General features: G+C 48.1%; 1 protein-coding gene across 3 annotated transcripts in view; it reads right to left on the minus strand.

Annotated features, from left to right (window-relative positions):
* HNRNPR (heterogeneous nuclear ribonucleoprotein R) overlaps positions 1–24,933 on the minus strand; it is an 872,346-nt gene that overhangs the window by 364,900 nt on the left and 482,513 nt on the right. For all 3 annotated transcript variants that reach the window (XM_069622744.1, XM_069622746.1, XM_069622745.1), the window contains one exon: positions 8,708–8,843. In XM_069622744.1, coding sequence (XP_069478845.1) covers positions 8,708–8,843 — 136 coding nt within the window. The remainder of the gene's footprint in view (positions 1–8,707; positions 8,844–24,933) is intronic.

The raw sequence follows: 24,933 nt of genomic DNA on the forward strand, positions 1-24,933 counted from the left end.
TGTAGCAAACAAGTCTGTTGTGGGGAAACCCCATTGAGAGAAGGTGTTCTACTACCCCTGCGTGTAGTTGCCACTTGCGTTCTTCTGGTAGGGGATCTCTGCTCAATGAGTCTGCAAGAGTTGAGTTCCCCTGGAACGTGCTGTGATGATTGGAAATGGGCACTCAAACGTAAAATATTCCTAACTTGTTGCGCAAGCCTGGACAGATTTGGAGACCATGTGCCCTCCTGTTTGTTGATGTGAAACATTGCTGTAGTGCTGTCCGTTAGGATCTGCAAAGATTGGTTTGCTAGATGCGGTTCTAATACCTGAAGGTCTTTCAATACTGCTAGTAGTTCTAGCAGATTGATGTGGTTCCGTGTGAGACCACAGACCCTGAGCTGTGTGGTGAAGGTAGTGAGCCACCCCACCCAGCGAGTGATGCGTCCGTCGTGCCAATTGCTAGTACTTCCGAATCGTACAAGGGTTTCCCCTTCGGTAGATTTTCTCTTGTCCACCAGCGAATATTCTTTACTAGTGTTGGTGAAATGACCACTAGATCATCCCACATACCACTTGCTTAAGACCACTTTCGCCAACCACTCCTGCATGGGTCGCAGTCGCGTGTGAGCAGCCAGGTAAATGCAAGATGCCATCATGCCTAGCAAATACATTGCTTTGCGCACCCTTATCTGGCGGCCGGCCTGATAATGCGTTATTTGCAGTAACATTCTGGACTCTTTCCTCTGAATTTCTCGTTCCTGCAAATTAGGAGGGACTCCCCTGTAATGAGCCAGTTATCCAGGTATGGGTACACTGGGATTACCTCCCTGCGTAGGTGCGCTGCCACCACCACCAGTACCTTTGTGAATACCCTTGGAGCCGAGGCTATTCCAAAGGGCAGCACCTTGGATTGGTAGTGCTGGTTCGCCATCTTGAAACGCAAGAATCTTCTGTGCGCTGGGAACATTGAAATATGAATAGGCATCCTTCATATCCAGCGTTGCCAGGTAATCCCCCCCGTTTTAACAGAGGGATTACCTCTTGTAGTGTAGTCATGTGGAAAGTTTTGTGGCTTGACATACTTGTTTGTAGGGCGTAAATCTAATACTGGGCGCATTGTTAGATCTTTCTTTAGCACAAGGAAGTAAGTTGAATAAAATACCCCCCCCCCACGTTTACCTGGTTGGCCGGGATGACTTTTATGGTATCTTTAATAGAAGTGTGGCAATCTCTTCGAGAAGGATACACTGATGTTCTTGTGATTGATCTTCTGTCATGGGTATGTTGAGTAGTTCTATACAGTATCCGCCTGCTACTGTGGACAGCACCATCTGTCTGAGGTGATACCCTCCCAGGCTTGGGTGAAGCTGGAAATGCGTCCTACTGGAGAAGCATGGGAAGGCACCTGAAGCGGAATGTCACTTCCTCTGAGGTGGTGTGCCACCTTGAGCAGGGCCTCTGCCCTGACCACGACCTCAGCGTTGTCCTCTGGGATAACACTGGCCGGAATGCCCTCGATTATTTCCCCAGGAGGAACTTTGGCCTTTATAGTAGCTGGATCCTCGTTAAGAATTTTGACCTCAAAAACAGCAAACATTTCCGTTACCCCTTTGACCAGAAGGCTTGTTACTGAGTTGACCTAAAGATTTGAGAGTGTCCTACTCGTCCTTTGCTGTTCCAAGTGCCTCTTCAACTGCCTTACCGAAGAGCACGTAAGGTTCCACTGGTATGGTTAGAGAGGCCTGCGTCTCCGGTCTAAAAGCTGACTGGCACAGCTATGCATGCCTCTTAACGGTCCATTGCGGAGTGACTTTCGCATTGTCCGCCGTGTAAAAATTGGATTTAAGGAGACAGCTAGATACAGCCTTCCCATCTGCAGCCACCTGTGCTAGTTGGAATTTGAGTGGCTCTGTGGCAGACAAAAGTAAAAGCAGACATTTCTTCCCACTTCCCACTTGTGGCAGTTGTAACTTGCCAAGAGAGTTGCACTGTTCACTATACTGGTTTGAAAGGCCGCAGAGGAGGCGACCTTTCTACCCATGCCATAGATCTTTTTGCTCTCATTATCAGGTGGAGCCTCGGAGGAAGCAAGGGGTGGGCCTGCTCTCTTTCTAGTTGTAGTCACAACTAAGGAGTCTGGTTTTAGATGCCCTTGAATATATAATTGGTCCGAAGGAGCGGGTCAGAATAATTTCTCCACATGTGGGTTTACGGCCCGTATGAGATTAAGGCTTCTAAAAGATGGCTGTATTCTGCGCTGTACTGATTTCAGTAGCAGGATAAACTGGGCCACTGTCTTCTTGTCCAAGGATTTGTTCTGCAAAGTCTCTATCCTCCTGGTTGTCAATCTGAAAGTGCTCAGCCGCCTTGGCTAGTACCTCATTGAGGAGGGGTTTATCAATAGGATAAATCGACAAGTGGAGTGTCTTGTTTAAGAGGGGAAGCTATAGAGTACATATTAGCCTCCTCTTGGTCTGCCTCTGGGTCCTTGGCATCCCCATAAAAGGGGGATCCTCATCAAACTGAGGGTCAGATGCCTCTACAAAAGGAGAGATCTTCTTGGTCTGATTCAGGGTCCTAGATCTATGACTGTACTCTGTAAAGGAGCAATTGAACAAGGCTTCTTAGAAGGGGGTTGAGTAGGTAAGGCAGAGGCTTGAGAGCCAGATTGTGCTCTGGTGGGAGGAGTGGAGTTCTGAAGGTAATAAGGGTTCTTCTCGAAAAAATTGGCCATAAAGGTAATTCTTCTGATCACTCTGTCAATGTCCTGTGTCCCATTCTTTGGAATTATTACAGATTGAGTGGAAAAGTCCTATGTGGGAGGTACCACCGTAGGCCTAGATTCTGTAGATTTTCCTATGGGCTTCGATGATTTAGACTTTTCCTTCCAAGGGCGCTTGTCCCTATGAGGGGTCTTTGAGGTCTTCCTGTGATGTTTCTCTCTCCCCTGCCCCCTACAGACCAGACCAGTGTTTTACAGATTTTAGGGCCTGCCACCTTATCGGCTGCTGGTAAGGTCGAGGCCTCGTCCGCAGACTATTGCCCTTCGGAGGGAGTTTTGCGAGCGACACCCTTGCCGTCTTTCGCCGGTTGGGCCCTGTCGTGTGCCGATCGAGCGAGATTGCGCAAAGGACCATGACTCAGCTGACCATTCCCTGGGTGTTGATCGTTGTTGATCACTCGACCCATGTGTTGAGTCTCGACCTGGGTTTATGTGCTTAGTGGTGTGTGTTTGTCGCGCTACCGCCACCGGGTGTAGTCCCCACAACATGGCCACCGGCCTGTCCTACAGGGTCGGGGGCTTGCGCTTGAGTAGCTGGAGCTACTCAGTCACCCTCGCCGTTCGAAAGGACGGCGTCGCTGCCATCGCTGAAAGCCCTTCCACCTCCATGGCCTTGAGCTGCCTGGCGTAGCGGGCCCAGCGTTTCGTGGAGCAGTCCTTTAATGTCTTTGACTTGAAGAGCCTGCACGCTCAAACGTTTCAACGTGGTCTCTTGGAAGACACAAGTTACAAACTAAGTTTGTCTACCCATGGGAACTTGCGATTATGTTTTTGTTTGAGTTTATATAGCGCTTTACAGAATAACAGGTACAGTAGTTAATGAAGCATAGTTTACAAACATGAAACAAACCAGTGGTACAGTATTCAGAACGATTTACTCAGAGGGGGGAGGGAGTGGAAGGGGGGTCCGGGTGACCTACGCACTATGGTGGTTCCAGTGTCCAATTCTTGATTACACTAAGGGTTCCAGATTACTAAAACCTAGGGTATAATTATGGCAGCTGGGCGAACTAAGTGTAGGAAGGTGAGTACATGCTTTCCTAAAATGGCCTCCCCCTCTCCCTACTGCCTGGGCCAAGGACCGGGGCGGCCTTCCAAGGCCGAATGGTCCGTCGCGGTAGTCTTCGATGGCAGTTTTTCTGTCTTCACCGGCGTGATGTTTCGGAGGTCAGTGAAAGGATAGAAAGAAATACTATCGCCAATTGTAAATAGTCAATGGCTTTACGCCGAAAGGAACGCTGCTATACAGGTCTGTCTAGAATGGCGGAAAACAATCTGAGGGCACCCCGGTGCGTGAGTGATCATGGGTACAGATATGGGCCTACGCACAGCATGTGATCCAAGCAGATCCCATATATATATATATATATATATATTATATATATATATATATATATATATATGTATTTGCGTGTGCAGCAGCATTTAGGACACACTGGCCTATGTTTCTGGACGAGCCTCTAGCGCATGCCTGTCTTGTCATACATGTTAGGGGAGTTTTCTTAAAGTCCCACTTAGAGGTAAGACTTTAGTAAGCTATCCCAGTGGTTTGTAGATCCAACTCTTAGAACCAGTCTATTACTCGGAGACCTTTGTAGAGTGGCAGAGCAGTCAGGATTATCTTAACCAAGCCAGAAATGCACTTCAAAGAAACATTACATACATTTATATTAAAATATAGATTATATTTACACAAGTCACTTTTTAAATACGATAAAACACCCATAGGTACACTTTTCAATACTTTCAAAGGGTCACTTAGTTGGTAGTTGCTGAACACATAATTGTTACAGGAGTTTGGCAGTACTATTGGTAATCATGTGCACCTACAAAGTAATACAGTAATTGCATTTAGTCAGCATACACAAGAATCATTTTTGGGAAGGAAAACAGTTGTTTAGTATTATCCTAGCAGAGCTTCAGGTATTAGTAGCAGATTCCCTGCACAACAAGTCCAAAATGCACCCCTAGCTAAAAGGCAGTTCGGAATGGCTTAAAATCTTGAACAGCAGCAGAAGTCAGAAATTACTCTGGTTTATTGCCAGTCTCTAGGAAGAAGCATGGAGAAAACCAACGTTGGAGACCTTGAGAAAGGACTCACTAAAGAGATCAGCTTTAGTCAGATAAGAGGGGGTTGCCCTGGACACCTATGTGCACTCAATGCTCTGGAGCAACTTTCTGGAATAAGGTAAGCAATACCTTTTCCCCCCACAGTATCTTTGGTTACGTTCATGAAGGATTCTCTGCGATGTTGCAGCTCTGCACCCAACCTTCAGATTCCTTCATCTGATGACGAAAGGCAGGACAATAGACAGGATCTCTCAGCAGCAGTCTCAAGGGAGGACCTGTAGCATGATTTGCAGCAACAACAAAGGACACAATTTGCCCGGTCAATCTTTGCTTCCTGCAGTCCTGCACTCTGATGAGGGGGGTAAGAGGGAGGGGGAGTCTGGGTGAGTTGGATCGGATCTCTGGAGTGTCTTTGAGAGCTCAGTAAAGATTTGGACGGATTGGTCCTTTCCACGACGATGCACTCAAAATGGGCATCAGATCTCCTGATTGAGGTTCTGCAGCTCTGGAAACTCTCAGGACTTAAGGAGATGGTTCCAATCAAAATGTATCTTGGGAATGGTTGTTCCCACCAGTCAAAGGTAAGTAGTCCTCTTCGGAGTGCCTCTGTCGCATAGAAAACTGGGCCAGGAAAGCAGTGGTCGCTTTACAGTGTTGCAAAGGGTCTGCAGGCGTCTCTGGTCGTCTACTTCTGTTACTTCAGCTACCAATGGTCGACTTGACTTTTACTCCAGGAGACTCACCTTTTATACAGTTCCAGCACACACTCCTCTGCAATCTCTCAGCAATTTACACAAAGGGGCATTTGGCTATCCAATCAGGACAGCCAAACCCCCAGTGGGAAACATCTCTTAATGGTGGCAACCGTATAAAATGGAATCCAACTAATCTAGCTAAGGGAAATCAGAAAGCTGAACAGGAACTTACTATTTTTATAGATAAGATGCAAGTATTGACAGGTTATAGTAATTCCGAAGCAATACTAGCTGTTGAACAAGTGGTAGCTGCAATCAAAACTGCTTATGCACACAAACTTGTTTATACTTCCACAAGTGAAAGATGGCACCTGACACATCAACAAAAACCAATGTTTGATAAGTCCACCCATATCGCTAAGAAAAAGTTGCGAAACACTATAGGTACGATTAAAAATACTGACTGTGGTGATGCATATTAGAAAAGCAGAGCGGTTAAGTGCGAACACAGAAAGGGGCTCCGTCGGCACAAAGCATATGAGGCAAATTAAATCTGGCGAACATTGGCACAGTGGTCGAGAACTAATAACAATCAAGGCATACGAGTGGTAATAGATTTTTTTTAAAAAAAGGTACTACCCATTAAATGTATTGGTGAATGGATCATGCACGTTAGAAAGACTGGGAGCGCACAAACCCATTCACGAAAATAACAGAGGCCAGGGTGACTGAATGAAATTGTAGCCACTTGGTTGATGAAATTAACTTTACCATCTTCTTGAGCTATGGGCCCAGACTGCACCTGTAATGTGCTGGTTAAACTATCTCCAGGGAAATGTGCCGATGCTCTGCATTTACTGTCTGTATGGATGGATTGGCAAATCTGGTCAGGGGCCTAAAACCTGGCAAGAAAGCTCCATATTACCCATACATAAAAAGGGCAGCTGGAAAGATCCAACCAATTATCGTATGTTAGCAATGTTGGATATTCCAGCTAAAATCTTTGCCAAAGTATTGAAAAATAAATTGAATCAATGGATTACAGATTGTTAGGGAGAATTCTCAGAAATGTGCCAATTCCCTTGGGGTGTTTATAGAATTTTCCACCACTTTTGACATGATCTGTAGAAATAAACTATGGAACAAATTGAAGCTGTGGACTCTCGCGCCTGGTCTGCTCTCTATGATCAGATTGTTATACTCCAACACATCTGTCAGTCAGATTAGACAGAGAAGGTAAAGTCTCTGGACTGATAAACCTGCCGAGGAGTCAAACAGGGTTGTAATTTAAGATGCTACTTTAATTTATATTTAGCAGATCTACATATGGCATTTAACACCATTAAGTCCAACGATATTGAAATAGGTTTGCTCACCGGGAGTCCATGCAACATAAATTGACAGCATTAGAAACATTTGCAACTGAGAATGGGTTAAAAAAATCAATCTCGGTAAGACTAAGTTTATCGCCTTTTTAGGGAAAAAATTAAAAACAAAAAAAAACATCGCAAAGCCCGCAAAAAAATAAAAATGGGCCATCGACAGCCAGGTAATCAAGGTGGTTGGCCACTACAGATATTTAGGGATTATTATTGATCATAAATTGTCCTGGAAACAGCAGTGGCTTGAAATTAAATGTAAATGCATGACCACCACTATGGCATTAAGCCATTTTATTGGTAAACAAGCTGGATACTCCAAGTACGATAATGATGTTGCATGCTGCAAAAGTAGTACCATGTTTATTATATGGAGCAGAGATCTGGGGTAAAAAACTTGAGTTGGACAGATTTAAAGGAAACATTTTACTTTTTTTTACTTTGAATGCCCATCTCGTTGCCATGTGAATGCATTCTTTTAGAAAGCAACTTTATGCAGATTAGCGATATCATGGAGTACAAGACCGCCATGCTGCATGCAAAACTATGCACCCTAGACAATGAGAACGATTGGGAAATTGATCAAATCTGCTGAGGTTATTGATAAGAGTATTGTGTGCTCTAGGACATATTAGATCTAACCATCAGAAGAGGGCTAGAGAGAATGTACATGTTTGGCTAAAATATTCACCTACTATAGTTAAACATTTATTGAAAGATGCCATACATGACGTAGGGAAGAGAGTATGTTTATAAAACAGTGGGGGAACTCTTTAGGAACTCCAAAGTACATCACTGCGTTTCCCGATGCTAAAACAATCAGACGTTAATTAATAAGTTTAACTTATCTGATGGCTTGGAGATAATGGGTGAAAAATGTGGCATTCCACGAGAGAACAGATGGTGTAGACTATGTGGGACTTTTTCTATTGAAACAGCAGAACACATCTGCCACTGTGAGAGTCTTGACATTATAAGACTAACACATGTAAAGAAATATGATAATGTATGTGATCTTGGTAACATGAATGAAATTTGGGAGAATATTTTACAAGGCAATTGTGTTCATGTTATATTCCACGTGATGAATTTTGATGAGTCTTGCCTAGTTATTCTTACACAATTATCTGATGGTATATTTTAATTATACAAAGCTTCTTAATGTATTAGGCTGGTTGTGTTATACTTTTAACCTTATTTGGATGTTTTTATTTAAATGTGGATTTTATGGTTGTATATATGTAAAGCCTTCTTGATAGCTATATGCATATTAAATAAATACAAAATTTTAAAAATTGCATTTTGTTTTTCACTATGGTCCACTGACCAATATTTGTAGGTGTTCCACCAAAACCAAGTGTTAACAAATAAACAGTTAAAAAAAGAAAAGTGGGGTGGAGGAAAGGCAGGAGGGAGACATTATATGGGTGGAGGTCAGCGGGGCGAAAAGACACCAAGCAGGAATTCACATGAGGGGCAACGAGCCATCTATCTTGTGTCAAAACATTTCCCCAATCTAGGCTCTAGGGCATGATCACCCAGCTATTTGTTTGGGAGGGAGAGGAGGATACAATAAATATTTTCCAAGGGATTTTTCGATGAACGTAGGACTGATTGCAAGCTTCACAGAACATTGACAAATATGGTTAGCTTTTTATGGATTTAGATAAAACCATTTCCAGCATTTGGTTGATAACTAGAAAGGAGCGACATTGTAATGAAAACATCAAATTCAAGAAATTTAAGCAAAGGACAAAACTACCTCAAGACTAAAAAAGTACTAAACTGTGTATCCTTACCTGTGACCTTACTAAATTCTTCCAAAATGTTTTCCTTTGTCTTGTTCTTTGGAATAGATCCAACAAACAACCTGTTGTTTGCGACAGAGATGCACACGCCAAGGTGTTTGCCAGGCCGGATTTCATAGTTGTCACACTGAAATAATTTAGATTGCATTTACAAAATATGTTCATGTTACAGGAAAGAAGCAGTTGCACATTCAATTCCATCAGGCTTTTCAGCAGACTTCAAAGAGCCTCTAATCAAAGGCTGCAAGCAATAGTATCTATCCCCTGCTTTCAGACCTGCAGACATTCAACAAAAGGACATGCAATCGTGTGGTAGGAATGTAGGATTCATTTAGTGTGTTGTGCAGTAGGAAGTTACCTACCTGTAACTATTGTTCTCCAGCATAGGTCTGGCATGGATTCACATGCTCATTAATATTCCCAGTTCTCAGGCCGGCGATCCTCGGTAAAAGAAAAACTTTCACTTTCACTCAAACTGTATTTCTCTTCTAAACCAATCACGGTCCTCTGGGTCATATTGCCCCCAGCCAAAGACAGCCTTCTTCCTAGCCTCTCCTCTGGCAGCCATCTTCTGATTTGGTAAGCATGTGAAGTGGCAGTATGACCAAGAAGAGCCGCAGAGGGGTGGGAGGGTTCACATGTGAATCCATGCCAGACCCATGCTGGAGAATAGTTACAGGTAAGTAACTTGTTCCTTCTCCAGCATGGGGTCTGGCATGGATTCACATGCGCATGAATAAAGAATAGATGGCAGTACAACATAACACAACCAAGGTGGCAAGGCTCAACAGAAGCAATACTAACAGACTCACTGCAAGCAAACAGGCTGTGTAGCCCTGCCTGGCTGCCTCTGGACTCCTTGGAATCCCTGTCGACGCATTAGAACTTTGTGAAGGTGTGCATGGACCTCCACATAGCAGCCCTGCAGATGTCCAGCAGGGGCACACCAGACAATGCCGTTATCGCAACAACCGCTCTGGTGGAGTGGGTTCTCGGACGGCCAGCAGCGGTCGGTTCGCCAACCGATGATACTGTGTGATGCAGCCAGAGAGCCACCTTGAGATGGAAGCCTTTGACAAGGCCTTCCCATGGTTCACAGGACCAAAGTTCAAACAGTTGAGACAACTTCCGAAAACTTTGTGCGTGCCACATAGAACTTCAGGCATGAGCAACGTCCAGCGAGTGGCAGGCCCTTTCAGCAGTTGATGAAGGCTTAAGGGAAAATGTAGGCAACAAATGTTTGCTGAGGTGGAATTCCGACAGACCCTTTGGCATGAAGGAGGGGTGCGTCCGCCAAACCATCCTCGACTCATGGAAAGTCAGATGACATGCATTACTTACCGTAAAAGCATTTCTGATGATTGTATCTGCTTAGATTCACATGCTGTGCATATGGTCCGACATCCAGTGGTAACCGCGGAGTATTGCATCTTGTCTGTCGGGGGACCGAAATGGGACGTCGGCATAGGCGTGTCTGAAACACCATCCCTATCGTGATGTGTGTAGTACCCAAAATCCCTCACGCGCCGAGGTCCCTCCGATTGTATTTTTCTGCCATGAGGGAGCCCAAGGCTATAGAGAGTGAGTACATGAAGAGAGAAAGTAGTAAGAAGTTTATGTTCCTTCCAACCCGAGCAGGGAGGCAGGGAAGGCGCATGTGAATCTAAGCAGATACAATAAGAAATGCTTTTACGGTAAGTAATGCATGTCTTCTGATGCTTGTTAATCTGCTTAGAATCACATGCTGTGCATAGACTAGCAAGCAGTACCCGGAGTTGGAGGTGGGTTGTGAAAAGGAACAATAGAAAAAAAGATGTCTTAGTACTGCTTGTCCCACCTGAGAATCAGACCTAGAATGAGTGTCTAGGAAAGTGTTTTGTAAAGGTGTGTACAGAACTCCAGGTTGCCGCTTTGCAAATGGACTCTAGGGGAACATTTGCAATGAATGCTATGGATGCCCCAGTGCCTCGAGTAGAATGTGCTCCAGGCTTGAAGGGCAGTTCTCTCTTTGCAAGAGTGAAACAGTGTGATGCATTTGACAATCCACCTTGATATTGCTGATTTAGAGACAGGGTCCCCTTCTCTACCAGCTGCCACTAATACAAAGAATTGTGTAGTTTTCCTCAGTGGTTTGGTTCTATCCATTTAGAACATGACTGCCCTGCGCACATCTAGTGTGTGAAGGCTTCTTTCGGCCATGTTAGTAGGTCTCTGGAAGAACGTGGGTAGTTCGATTGACTGGTTCACATGGAACTTTGAACTAAATTTCGGCGCAAATCTGGGATGAGTGCGCAGAACTACTTTATCTTTGTGAGCTGTAACATAGGGGTCCAAGACCGAGAGGGCCTGTAGTTCGCTAACTCTTCTGATAGAAGTGATAGCTACTAGAAAGGCTGTCTTGTAAGTCAGGTCTTTCAGACTAGCTTTATGCATAGGCTCAAAAGGGGGGGGTTGCATGAGCCTAGTTAAAACCACATTTAGATCCCACCCAGGGGCTGGGTGAGTGATGGGGGGATAAATTCGTTTAACCCCTTCCATAAAGGCTTTAATCGCAGGTATTTTCCACCACGACACCTTTAGCTGTGACGTGGTGTAGGCTGACAACGGCGCAGGGTGAACCTTAAAGGAATTGAAGACTAACCCAGAGTCCAACAGATGGGTTAGATATAACACAATGTGTGAAGGCGAGCAATCGGTGGGATTGACGCCTTTGGAACTGCACCAAACGACAAAACGTTACCATTTGCTGGCACAGCAATAACGTGTGTTAGGCTTTCTCGCCTCCCTCAGTATGTCCATGCATCATTGAGGGAGTTGCAGATGTCCAAACTCTATGACTTCAGGAGCCAGGCTACTAAATTCAGAGTTTTTGGGCATGGGTGCAGAATCTTCCCCCTGTCCTGAGACATGTTGTACGGGTAGGGCAGCTTGACTGGTGGGGAGAGGGACATTTCCATCAGGTGCGCGCACCAGGATTGGCGGGCCCACATGGGAGCCACCAGAACCTGGTGCATCTTGTGCACTATCTTGTTCTGAAGGGGAGTCGGGGAGGGTGGTGGGGGGGGGGGGGGGGTGAGCGTAAACAGATTTCCCCGACCAAGTTATCCAGAGACCGTTCCCCTTGGATCGGTTCTGGGGGTACCTGGAGGCATAAACTGGGCATTCTCCTGAGTAGCGAATAGGTCGATCTCTGGAAACCCCCATTCTGCGAAGACGTTGGATACAATGTCTTCGTTCAGACGCCATTCGTATTCTTCTGGCAGAGGAAAATCTCTGCCGAGTACGTCTGCCAGAAGATTGAGTTTCCCTGGAACATGTTGGGATATCAGGAACATCTTGTGTTTGAGAGCCCATATCCAGATGTTTTGGGACAGCTTGGATAGCCCTGGAGAGTGAGTGCCCCGCCCCCCCCCCCCCCCCTGCTTGTTCAGATAATACATTGCTGTTGTGCTGTCGGTTAGGACCAGCACGGTCTTCCCTTGCAGTTGCTCCTGAAAGGCTTTCAATGCTTTGAACACTGCTAGTAGCTCCAGTAGGTTTATATGGGTGGACGCTACCTGAGGGGACCACACTCTGTGCGCTGTCTGTTGAAGCAGGTGAGCCCCCCCCCCCACCCTGTGAGAGATGAGTGTCGTGAGAGTGGCTTCCACTGCAGGGGGTGGTGAAGGTTTTCCCCTTCAAGAGGTTCTCCCTCGACCACCACTGCAGAGAGAACGAGGGCTGGCGAGATAACCGATATTCCCATTGTCCGCTGGCCTGACACCACTGGCTGTTGAGCCACTCTTGCATGGGATGCATGCGCAGCCGCGCGTGGGGGACCAAGTATATGCATGACACCATCATCCCTAGCAAACGCATAGCTTTACGTACCGTCACCTCCCGACTGGCTACATACTGAGGAACTTGAGAGAGCATGTTCTGAACCCTCTCGCTGGAAGGTAAGACTAGACAGTCTTCCGTGCGAATTAGAGCCCCCAGGAACAGTTTTACTTGGCTGGGGACTAAGCTGGATTTCTTTTCGTTGATAGAAAATCCCAGGCTGAACAGTAGGTCTACTGTCTTTTGGGTGTTCGAAAAGCAAACGTCGAACGAGTCCCCCGTGATGAGCCAATCGTCGAGGTAAGGGTAAACTGGAACTGAAAATCTGCGCAGGTGTGCTGCTGCCACTGCCAGGACCTTGGTAAACACCCGTGGCGCAGAGGCTATGCTGAAGGGGAGTACGTTGAACTGGTAGTGTTTGTCCTGAATCACAAACCTTAGGAATTTTCTGTGTGCTGGCAGCATTGAAATATGAAAGTATGCATCTTTCATATCCAATGTTGTCATGAAGTCCCCTTGTTTTAGCAATGGGATCACCTCTTGACGTGTTACCATGCAAAACTTCTGGGGCTTTATGAACTTGTTCGCCGGGCGCAGGTCTAGAACAGGACGCATGGTGAGATCCTTTTTGGGTACAAGGAAGTATTTTGAATAAATACCCTCGTTTACCTGAAGAATCGGGACGGCTTCTATGGCGTCCTTTCCCAGCAGCACCGCCACCTCTTGGACCAGGATCTGCAGATGTTCCGGTGAAAGGCGATGTGTCGGCGGTCTGAACTGTGGGGGTCGGGGGCGAATTCCACGCAATAACCGTGGGCGACCATCTTTAATACCCACTGGTCTGAAGTTATCCCCTCCCATGCCTTGAGGAAAGATGTTAATTGCCCCCCGACCGGGGAGACATGGGAGGGGACCTAAACTTGGTGGTCATTTCTGACCCGAGGTTGACGCACCTCTGGAATTGGAGCCTCTGCCTCTATTTTTTCCGCGCTTCTGACCCCTCTGGGGGTAGTAAGTGGGGCTTATGGCCGGTTGACTTGCGTTGAAGTTGCCTGTGCCGAAATTATTTTGAGCGGCGCGGGCTTGTCCTCGAAAGGACCGCCGAGAATTGTTGCCCCTCTGAAGAGGGTTTTTGGGAAATCTGGTGCAGCGACATAATAGTCTCATGCTCCTTCTTGGCTGTCTCCAACGCATCGTCTACCGCCTTCCCGAAGAGGTTGGCCTCTTCAATGGGTTTATTGATGGATGCCTGGGTCTCAGGCCCGAAACCAGACGTGTGCAGCCAGGCGTGTCTCTTTAGGAGAGTACCATGTGCGAGAGACCTGCCTGCTGTCTCTGCGGAGTCCAGGGTATTCTTTACAACATTTTTATTGGCAAATTTGCCCTCGGAGACAATGGCGAGAAGCTTGGCTCTGGTTGGTTCCGGAACCTCCTGAAGGCCTTCCTGAGTAGGTTCAATTGGGCGTCGACGTAGCTTGCCAGTAACGTCGTGTTATTGGCAATCCGGACGGTATAAGCAGCCGCCGACGTGACTCGTTTGCCTAAGGCATACAACCTTTTGGACTCCTTGTCCGGGGGTGACTCTCCCGTGGCAAGGGGAACTCCTGCTCTCTTGCGAGTGTTGGTCACCACCAGCAAGTCTGGGATTGCGTGTCCTTTGATATAAAGCGGGTCGGTGGGGGAGGGCCGGAAGAGTTTTGACCCTTGGGTTCACAGCCCTAGTCTGAGCGGGTGCGAGTAAAGAAGGGGCCAGCCGTCTCTTTACAGAGCAAGAGAGGGATAGACTGACTTGCCGGAGGCTTGTCATTAATAATGTTTTCCGCGAAATTCTGTTCAGGCAATGCCTCAATCGTGGCAATTTTAAAGACTTCCGCTGCTTTTTTCAATGTGTTGTTGAAAGCCATTTGATCATCCACCGGGGGAGCTTGCCGAACCGGTGTGGATGGGGAAGAGTTGAGGCAAATGATATCAGAATTGTGATCGTCCTGCTGGGGGTCCTCCCAGTTGTCCGTTGCCCCTTGATCGTCCCCATAATTGTCCAGAAAAGAAGTCTCTTCTTCTGTATAGATTTCTCTATACGTGTCCTTCTGGACATCTTTGATAAACAGTGTTGTACATCTAGGCGTTGGGCAACTGGTGTGTGAGGGTTAGGGTCTACCCGAGCTTTTTTCGGCGGAGGTTGATCAGAAGCCCCGAAAACCTGCTCCAGCAGATCCATATGCCCCTCAAATTGTTCCGTGGTCCACTTGGATGACCCAAATTGACCCAGTTGAGCAGGAACAGGGTCCTCCGCCCTAAGGCGTTCAGAGGATCTCCTCACGGTGCTTGAGAGGGGCACCTGGCTCTCTTCGTAAGAGTCCTCAGGATCGTCTTCCAAACCTGTGGAAAACCTTTCGGCAGATTGGTCCATAACTGTGGGCGAAACCAGTACTAGGCCCACCGCCGTAGCAATCCTATTGATGCTCTTACCGAATCTTCGGGGGACAACGCCTCCGATGATGGTTTCTCGGGTAGAGGCCTACTCGTAGTTAGAGGCCTACTTGTAGTTTTCGGGCTTGCACGGGCCCTGGAAACCTTGAAAGTCATTGAAGTTTCTTGCTTAGAAACTTCGGCGTGTAGTTTGTGGAGTGCCGCCTTTTTTATGTTTATTAAGCCCAGTCGTCATCCGCTGCTGCGGATGGGGGGAAGGCTTCGGATCAGATCGACCCGATGGCGCTTGCGCCTTCTTCGACGAGGTCGTCGAGGAGGGCGCTTGGGTTGTGCGTTTTGTGCGGTGCGATTGTACGCCCCCGTCACCAGGTGTGGTCCCTGTAGCAAGACTGGAGTCGAGCCTGGAAGGGTCGGGGACGGGCGTGGCAGCTCTAGAATCATCCGCCTCAAGGTCTACAACATCCACGCTGGACGTTTGGTCATCCGATGTACCTCCGTCACTCTCAGCTGGTGTCGCGGTAGGGGAGGGAGGTTCCACGCGTGACATACTGTACGCTGCCCACCGCTTCAACCGCCGCTCCTTAAGGGATTAGGTTTAGGAGTTTAACGCCGAACACTGCTTTAGTGCTCTTGGGGGAGACAAGCGTACACGAAGTCTGCTAGTCTTTCCACGGATATCTGACCCTTCACAGAGGGCAGAATCTAAATGGAGTCCTTTCCATAGCAGAAGCGAAGGGTGACCAGACCAAAAGGAAAGAAGTGGAAAAGAGGAAAGACGCCATAGCAGTATGGCAAACCCCGAGCCCACTCTCCCTACTGTGTAGGCCGGCCAGAAGGCCCGACCACGTGGAGGTCCGAACGCCGGATCTTAGGTGCCGGAATCCACAGCCGTAGCCGATACCCCCTGTAGTCTTCGGAAAAAAAAAATAAAATAAATAAAATTAAAAAAAATAAAAAAAAAAAAATCGGATGGACTTCGGCGCATGAGGGATTTTGGGTACTACACACGTCACGATAGGGATAGTGTTTCATACACGCCTAGCCGACGTCCCCTTTCGGTCCCCCGAAAGACAAGATGCAATATTACCACTGGATGTCGGCCCATATGCACAGCATGTGATTCTAAGCAGATTAACAAGCATCAGAAATGGCTGTTTTCAGGATAGGGCCTGGATCTCACCCACCCTCCAGGTAGAGGTATGGCCACAAGGAAAGCAGTTTTCCACAAGAGGAACTTGAGGGGGGCCTGATGCATAGGCTCAAAGGGGGTCCCCCATGAGCCTCGTCAGCACCAAGTGGAGTTCAAGCCGGGGCAGGAGCCTTAACTGGTGGGAAAGGTCGAACCAGTCCTTTTGAGGAACTCCTTGACGAGACGGTGAGACCAAAGAAGATTGTCCTGGAGACCTGGTATAGCTACCAGATGCATCTTGATAGGTGTGGGCCAGTACAGCCTTGGCCAAGGATAACAAGTACTGTAGAATCTGCAGGGCCTTGACCCTCAGGAGGGGTTATATTCTGAAACCGCCACCACATAGCGAAGCGTTTCCAGTTGTGACTGTAGCACTTCAAAGCAGACGATGCTATGGCCATGGCAAGGACATCCCTGCAGTCTGCTGGCAACTCGTATCCTCCAAATTCTAGGGCTGCAGGAGACAAGCCCACAGGTTCCGCTATCCTGGGTTGTGATGCAGTATTGCGCCTCCTTTTCTGGTGAAAAGATCCAGGACCACTGGCAGTTTGACCAGGGGCGACGCTGACAGGCTGCGAAGGTCCAGGTACCAAATCAGCCTCGGCCACGTCGGGACGATGACTCATCCTGCATCAGCACTGAATGTATGGATGACACGCAGCAAGAAAAACAATGGTGGCAACAAGCACAGAAACAGGCCTTCCCACTGGAAGACCGTGTCCCCCGTGGTTCCCGGTTCGTGTAATCTGCTGGCAAACATTTGACATTTGGAGTTCACAGCCGTCGCAAACATATCGATCTGGGATCTGCCCCCAGACAATGAAGATGCGGTCCACCTGGTCCTGCTGAAGTTCCCACTCATGGCAGGAGCGCAACTCTTTGGAGAGTGCATGCGTCCTGATGTAGAACATTGTTGTGTGTCCGTGAAGATATGCACCACCTTGACCTTCGGAGACAGAAGGAATGACTTTAGGCCACAGAACACTGCCTGCAGCTCCAGGATATCAACGTGGAGATACTTCTCCTCCGCCTGCCACAAGCCTCTGGCGTGCAGACATCTAGTGTGTGCCACCCAGCACTCCAGAGAAGCGTCTGTGGCGACGGTCTCCTGGTACAGGGGGCTTTGAAACCCTTAGCATCGGGTGACATTGGGGTGAATGCACCAGTGCCGTATCACAGGACAGAACTACTTACTGAGTGATCTCAGCGAAGCTTCCGGACACCTGAATTCAGCGAGTGTCCAGGAACTCCTGAAGAGGTTGCAGCGTCAGAGCTGGAAAAGGTAGATTAAAGACTACATTATGCCGAGAAGCAACTTGACGGTCCACACCGTGGCGGTCTTCAATTACAACAGCTGTTGTACTTTCCACAGAATGGCCGCTACCCTCTCAGAGGACGATACAAGGAAGGAGACGATTGAGTCTGGCTCCTAGGAACAGCGCGTTCTGTGAAGGCATCAAGCAGGACTTTGAATAATTGATGGAGAAGCCCAGATCCGTCAGCAGCTGGATGGTCGTCTCCGTGTGTGTCCGACTGCCAACTCTCACGAACTGGCCCAAACGCGCCAGTCCCGGTACGGGTACACATGTATCCCCTGCAGACGCAGATGGTTCCCCCACTGGTGCCAGGCACTTTGTGAACACCCTTGGGGCTGCCTTCAGGCCGAAGGGGTGGGCTTTGAACTGGTAGTGCCATCCCTGCACTACAATGTGTAGGAACCATCAGTGCTTCTTGTGAATGGGGACGTGGAAGTAGGCGTCCTCCAGGTCCAGCTACGTCAAGAGGTCTCCTTCCAGTTGGCCGAGCACATGCTGGAACGGGACCATCCTGAATCTTTGGGACTTTAGGTACTTGAGACGTTGCAGGTCTAGAATGGGCTGCAAGCTTCTGGTTTTTGCGTGTTGCGGGAGCGTGCCCAAGGCACGGCCCATCTCTGTATCCACCTTGATGGCCTGCAGGGAGTCATCCACAACCTTCCCAAAAAGGTAATCTCTGAACGGCATGTCCAGTCCCCTCGCCTGCACCTCCTGGTGGAAATGTGTGGCCTTCAGCCAGCCTTGACGAAAAAAGGCACACTGCTCCCCCTCTGCCAGAACTCTGTCGGCCATGTCCAGCACCACCGCGATCGCCTCCATCCTCGTCGGGATGGAACTCCAGAATCGGGCCCAGCTTGTACCACAGCTCCCAGTCGTACCTGGCCAGGATCGCTAGTGTGTTGGCCACCTTGAAGGTTGACGCAGCGGTGTAAATACCATTCCTGCCCATGGCGTCCAACTTCTGCCCCTTGCTGTCTGTAGGGGCCAAGGAAGGGTTCGATTACCTTTTCCTTTTGGTCGCCGAAACCAGTCTCTGGCGATGGTTGCGGACTCCGGGACCCAGTACTATTTCTCCAGCCTATCCTGCTTGGCCGGGGCCGTGCAGGGGTACTTCAAGAGGGCCAGAAGCTCCTCCCACACAACATCATCCAGAAGGGGTACCGCCATGATGGTCTTTCTCTTGGTCTCATGCCTCTGGTACAGGAAACCCTCCTTCTTGGTCTCCTCGGGGTGAAGCTGGAAAAGCTCAGAAGCTTTGGTGACCATGGAAGGACCACACCTCATTCGGTAGGGACTCCCTTGGCTGCGGAGATCCACCCGACGTGACTATATAGTTGTCGCTCTGTCCTTCCCTGGGTACACCAGTGGGGTGGGGAGGGGTACGTGGATGCTTGTACACCGGGGGTGGGGAGTGCAACGCAGATGCTGCTACACCGGGGGGGGGGGGGTGGGGACGGGAACGCAGATGCTGGTACAGGGGTGTCCGATGACTCTTCCTCTTAGATGGAGGCTGATCGGGGCCACAGGAACCGGGCCCTGCGGCATCCTTTGCTGGATTTCACACACCGAAATGCGTAGGGTCGATAGGATTTTCAGGGATACATCGCGCGAGGAGCTGGTGCGATAGGCGCACTGCTCCCACCAGCGTTGGCACCGCCGTCCTCCACGTCTTTATGGACCGTGTGTAGGGACTCCAGGTCCTAGTACGTGGACAAAACTTGCATGGCCTGGTGCGAAGCTGGGACTGCCTTGACCCTCCCCACCTCCTTTCCCAGAGGTGTCAGATCTGGCATCCTCTTCTCCGGTGTGCCAGCCGGCTTTGCCACAGTCACAGTGGTGGCATCCCGCGGGGAAGTAGGGACACCTTTGGCGCAGTAGGGGTTACCTTCACACTGTCAGCCCCTTTTGCCTTCATTAGAGATGCCGCCACCAGTGCAATCATCGAAGAAGACTTCTCCCGCACCATAGTGGCCTTCTTGGGTAGGTCGGTCGCCTTTTCCTCTGCCCTTGGCTGAAAGGACAGCCAGCCAGCCGAGACTGGTTGCATTCAGGCATTCCTAGAGACAAAGGACAGAGGAGTTTCGGGACCCTCCCTCACTTCCTGCCCTTCCACACACTGGAGCCAGAGACGGGCTTCAAAAGCTTACAAAGGGTTCGAACCTGGCTCAACGCACAGAGACAAACCCAAGCAAGACCTCACAAGCAGAAATTGGTGGAAAAAAGATAACCAGGGCGATTTTGACGAAATGGTTACCAGGGGGTGCTGTACTGCAGTGGAGGGTTCAGCCAGCGGTAGAAAAGCACAATGGTAGGAAAATTAAACCACTGCCACCAGCCAAAGTAGTGAGGGTAACATTTGTTTGAACATTTATATAGCACATACAACCCAGAGGTATCGAGGCACTTAAACCTATGACTACAGTTACAGGCATAGAGTTCAACTTGTACAGTTAAAGGTTACAGAGGCAGGATGCGATACAGAAGTGAGTTCAGCTGTGAGCGATCTGGCCTTAAATGCACCTTTCAGATTAAGAACAGTATTTGTGCAGTCTGTGTCCTTCACGTTGGGTGTTTAGGTTTTATTTTGCATGTCTTTGCGGTGTAAAGGTATGTCTAATGGAGCTTCAGTGACCTTTGAAGTATTGCAATGGTTGACCTGTTGGCCGTTTGAGGGAGGCGTCAGATGTTTATGAGAGGGTGGTAGGAAAGGTGCATGGTTGTGTCCTCTTGAGGCGTGGGGGAGTGTGTGATGCTAATCGTTTGTCCCTCAGTGTGGTAGTGCACGGTACTGAGAGGGGGCATAGGAAGTTTGCAAGGATGTTCAATGTGGTCTAGGGGGTCCCCTCGGGAGAGCACAGAGGCATAAAAGAGGGTGTTTTTGGTAAAGAGCGAGTTGGGGCGATGTGAGGACTGGGGAGCGCAGAGGTAATTTGCAGTCTGTTGACTGAGGTGGATGGCAAGGCTGCCTAGTTGGGATCTACTCATCTTGTTGGTACTGGGCTAGGGCAGATGCGCTATGTTAGGGTCAAAGGTGCTGAATCACTAATGTTTTTTGTATGGGCTGAGTAAATTAGATATAGGCACCGTAACTAGGCACAGGACACAGGTCCGGCAATAGCTACAATATCAGATCAGAAGCATAAACCAGACAATAGCTACAATATCAGATCAAGGGCATAAATCAGGCACTAGCTACAATATCAGATCAGGAGCATAGGTCAGGTAAGGGGTGCAATATTCATTCCCAAGCACCAATCAGTAGAGAGCATAGTACAAGGTACTATATCCAAGCATCGATTAAAACAGATTGCACAAGTGTACAGTATCTGCGGACAGCCAAACAGTGCGCTTGGTGTATGAACACAGTAGGTGTGCCCATTATGAGAGCCCAATAATTTAGATCAGCGCAATGCTCCACCGATTTGTCACGCAGTATAAAAAGTCAATCTACAGCAAGTGGGGCAATGATCGGGCAATCATACTTGGTGCAGCATATATCTTCCATTAATGTTTTCTGAAAGTTGATAATCTATTTTTCCGCGGCCTTGGAAGGAAGTTGGCAGACCGGTTTAGAGACCATGCGAGTGGGTAATAAGGTGAGGAGTACCCAAGCAACGGTTCCGACGAAAGATTACCCTTTGGGAGGCAGACAGAGATGCCTGTGTGTCAAGAGAGCGTAGAAAGGGTTGCCCCAGTAGTAAGGAGTCATGATGGAGCTGTTCGGACGGCGACGTGTGAAGATTCATGTGGCAATATGACAAAAATAGGTATCGGGGCGGAGGAAAGTCAGAGGTGGGTATGGGATGAGCCTTACCTGTGGAGTGAGGCTACAAACGTTGGTCTGCGGTGTCCCGGTCATCACAGACGGGCACAAACAGGAGCCTTGAGCGTGGGCCTTCAGTGGGGGGCGGTGATCACCTGCCAGCTCCCCGATTGGGCAAATTAGGCTAGCAGCTGGCCAATCAGAGCAGCAGAAAACTGCAGTGTGTGGCTGAAGAGGGCACTTCGATGCGGGATGGCACGGCAGCCATTTTGAGAGGGACTCTCTCGTGTACCCCATTGAACACAATGAGTGCCACGGTGGTGTAGAGCCTTCAATGCTCGTTCTTCCAGGCAAACAGCATAAGGCAGATCACAACACAGCAAAGTAGCAATTTCAAAGGGCAGAATCGAGGAAACTCATTTCTGAGTAAATATCTGCTTCAGTATGCGGTCAAATCGCCATTATCCCTAGAGGGCTTACCTTGAGGTATAATGCAGCAATCAGCAGCGGGGTGCTCCATTTGGGCCAAATGTTAAATGTGTAAAAAATGTTATGAGATTGTAGGATAAGTGGCTACTAGGTAACCCCCCAACACTCCACAAAAGATGGTGTGTACTGGACCTACAAAGAGAAAAGTTAAGTCAATTTCACTTTACTGATCTTGGGAACAGTAGTTCACACAAGAATAGCTATTTAAACCTCATGAGAAATCTGAAGGTGCTATGCGTCACCATACAAAAAGTAGATGCCTATGGAGTTTGTCAGACTGCAAAAACAAAGGAAACCATCCAAATCAGGTCAAAAACACATGAGTGAGGAAAAACGCCTCACTCCAGGGTTAAAATTAAAAGTCCTAAAGTCCAGCAAAAGAGCTAGGGGCCTAGAAGGTTGAAGGGAATTAGCATAGAAATGAGAATTCTCCCCAACAGGGCTGCTGCTCTTACCTGGCTTTTTGGATAAGAGGACATCTGCACCCACTCTAGAGATTGTGGAAGAAACTGAAGGAGCCAAGACTTCTGTCCAGCTACAATACTTGCAAGGAGACCGTGGACCCGTCGGAAGAAGGCTAAGCGACCAAATTCTAATGTTCCCCTGGTAGAGCCCTTTCCTGTGGAAGACCTCCAGCTGTCAGGTGAATAAGTTGCAACCCTTGGAGTGGAGGGAACATCCATTCTTAACGTCAGCTCAGAGTCCTACAAGAAGATCCTTCGGAAGTGTACCAGGACCGCCCTGTGGCTGACCAGCTCAGAGTTTGGGCTACCGTACTGAAGATGCTGTTCATCAGCTTGTGCAACAAGACTTCGCTCTGCGAAATGTCATGGTCCTAGCATCAAGGGGACCCGAAATAGGAGGGAAAGTGACACAGGAAGTGAATCCCTTTGTGTTGCTGTGCATTGGTGGCCATCGTCTGGAATTGCTTACCTGTGCCCATTCCTGTCCTGAGAAGGGCCCTGCATCGTATTTTGCTGCATTCTTCCACTGAGTCCTTGCACCAGCATCAGGCACCGACAAGAAATCTGATCAAACCTGCAAACCCTGGGAATCAAGGGCTGAGGCAGACAGCGGGGAAAGCGACCTCAGACCTTCAAACAACCTGCCAAGTCTCATGAATAAACGGAGTACAGGGGGTGAGTTATAGCGATACTTGCCTGCCCCCGCAACTCCTTAGAAAAGTTTTTTATAAAAGTTATCAAATTTTTAAACACTTTGGCTTTGCCACTGCTTGTTCACACAAGCACTCCAAAAATTGGGAACACGTTAGCTAGTTTAACCCGTCCCCTGACATCTGGAACTGTTCACTGGACCCCAGAGAACCTACCTTCATTTTGTTCCAGCTTCACAAAACTATGGAACTTGGCTGAACCTTTGGACTCAAGGGCCCGTACATCTCGGGGATGGACTTCTGAAGTTAGGATTGAATCTGTGGACTAGTAGTGCTAATAATAATCTGTACCTTCATTTTCACGGGTTTGATATTTATTTTGCCCTACTGCAGTAAGGAATACATTAGTCACCGTAATCCTATTTCTGGTGCTTGTATCTGCTTGGATTCACCTGCTATGCATAGGCCGACATCTAGTGGAAGCTGCAGAGTATTAGTTTTTTGAAACTCTAAAGTGGACGTTGAAAAGGGGCCGTGCCAGTAATACCATCCCTATTGTGACATCCCCTGTACCCATGATCCCTCACGTGTAGGTCCCTCAGATTATATTTTTTCTGACATGAGGTAGCATGAGGAGTAGCGCGAGTACAGAGTTTCCAAGCAGCTATATCTAAAAGCTCATGTAACATCTATGCACCTTCTCTCAGGGGAGGAAGGGTGGGCGCATGTGAATCCAAGCAGTTACACGCACCAGAAATACAATTACAGTGAGTAATGTATTCCTTCTGATGTTTGTGTAATCTGCTTCGATCACATGCTATGCATACATTAGCAAGCAATGTTATGAGAAGGTGGTGGGTCCAGAGGAAGATTGGCAAATCGAGGTTTTAAAACCGCTTGTTCCACCTGTGGATCGGTCTTGGAATGGACGTCAATGCAGTAGTGCTTAGTGAAGGTATGAACTGAGGTCCATGTAGATACCTTGCAAATGCTGTCTAGGGGGACATTTGCAATGAAGGCTAGAGTGGCCCCGGTACCTCGTGTGGAGTGGGCTCTTGGTGTTACAGGCAGTGTTTTGTCTGATAATGAATAGCATAACTGTATACATTTGACTATCCATCTGGAAATGTTGTTTTTTGGAAACCTGTTCTCCCTGTAGCCATGGAGACTAACAGTTGATCAGTCATCAGCGTTTTGGTCTTATCTACGTAGTAGAGAACCGCCCTCCTCACATCTAGTGTATGGAGTTTGGCCTCAGCGGAGCTAGCTGGCTTCTGGAATAAGGCCGGGAGCTCAATGGACTGGTTTACGTGAAATTTGGAAATGTCTTTAGGCGAGAACCTAGAGTGCATCCGTAAAACAAATTTGTTTTTATGAATGATAAAGAAAGGTCCTGCACTGACAAGGCTTGGAGTTCGCCGACTCTTCTTATGGAGGTAATTGCTACTAAGAAGGCAGTTTTATAGGTTATGTGTCTAAGAGTAGCCTGATGCAAAGGTTCGAAGGGGGGGGTCGCATGAGTTTTGCTAGTACTACATTTAGATCCCAACCAGGCGGGGGATTAGAGACCGGAGGGTGTAATCTCTTTACTCCCTCCACGAATGCCTTAATGACTGGCATTTTCCACCATGAGATTTTACTTTGAGAGGTGGTGTATGCTGATAAAGCTGCTAGGTGGACTAAAAGAATTAAAGACCAACCCTGAATCCAACAGGTGGAGCATGGAAGTAAGAATGTGTGAAAAGTGCACTCAAAGGGGTTTATTTGCATAGATTGACACCAAATGACGAATCTCTTCCACTTGTGGAAATAGCAATGTCTAGTGTTTGGCTTCTGTGCTTCTTTTAGGATGTCCAAACACTGTTGTGGAAGATTAAGGTGTCTGAACTCTGACTTCAGGAGCCATGCTGCCAAGTACTAATAGTGATCTTGTGGATGTATTGTTGACCCCCTGTGCTGAGTCAACAGGTTGAACTGGTACGGGAGTCTGATGGGGTCGCACATCGCCAGTTTACGCAGATGTGGATACCATGGTTGTCTCGCCCACAGTGTCATCTGTTCCCTGTGAATCTTGTTCACTAGCCTGCTGATTAATGG

The sequence above is a fragment of the Ambystoma mexicanum genome, chromosome 11 (genome assembly GCF_040938575.1).
Source record: "Ambystoma mexicanum isolate Mex_15411 chromosome 11, UKY_AmexF1_1, whole genome shotgun sequence".
In the NCBI taxonomy this organism is placed as follows: Eukaryota; Metazoa; Chordata; class Amphibia; order Caudata; family Ambystomatidae; genus Ambystoma; species Ambystoma mexicanum.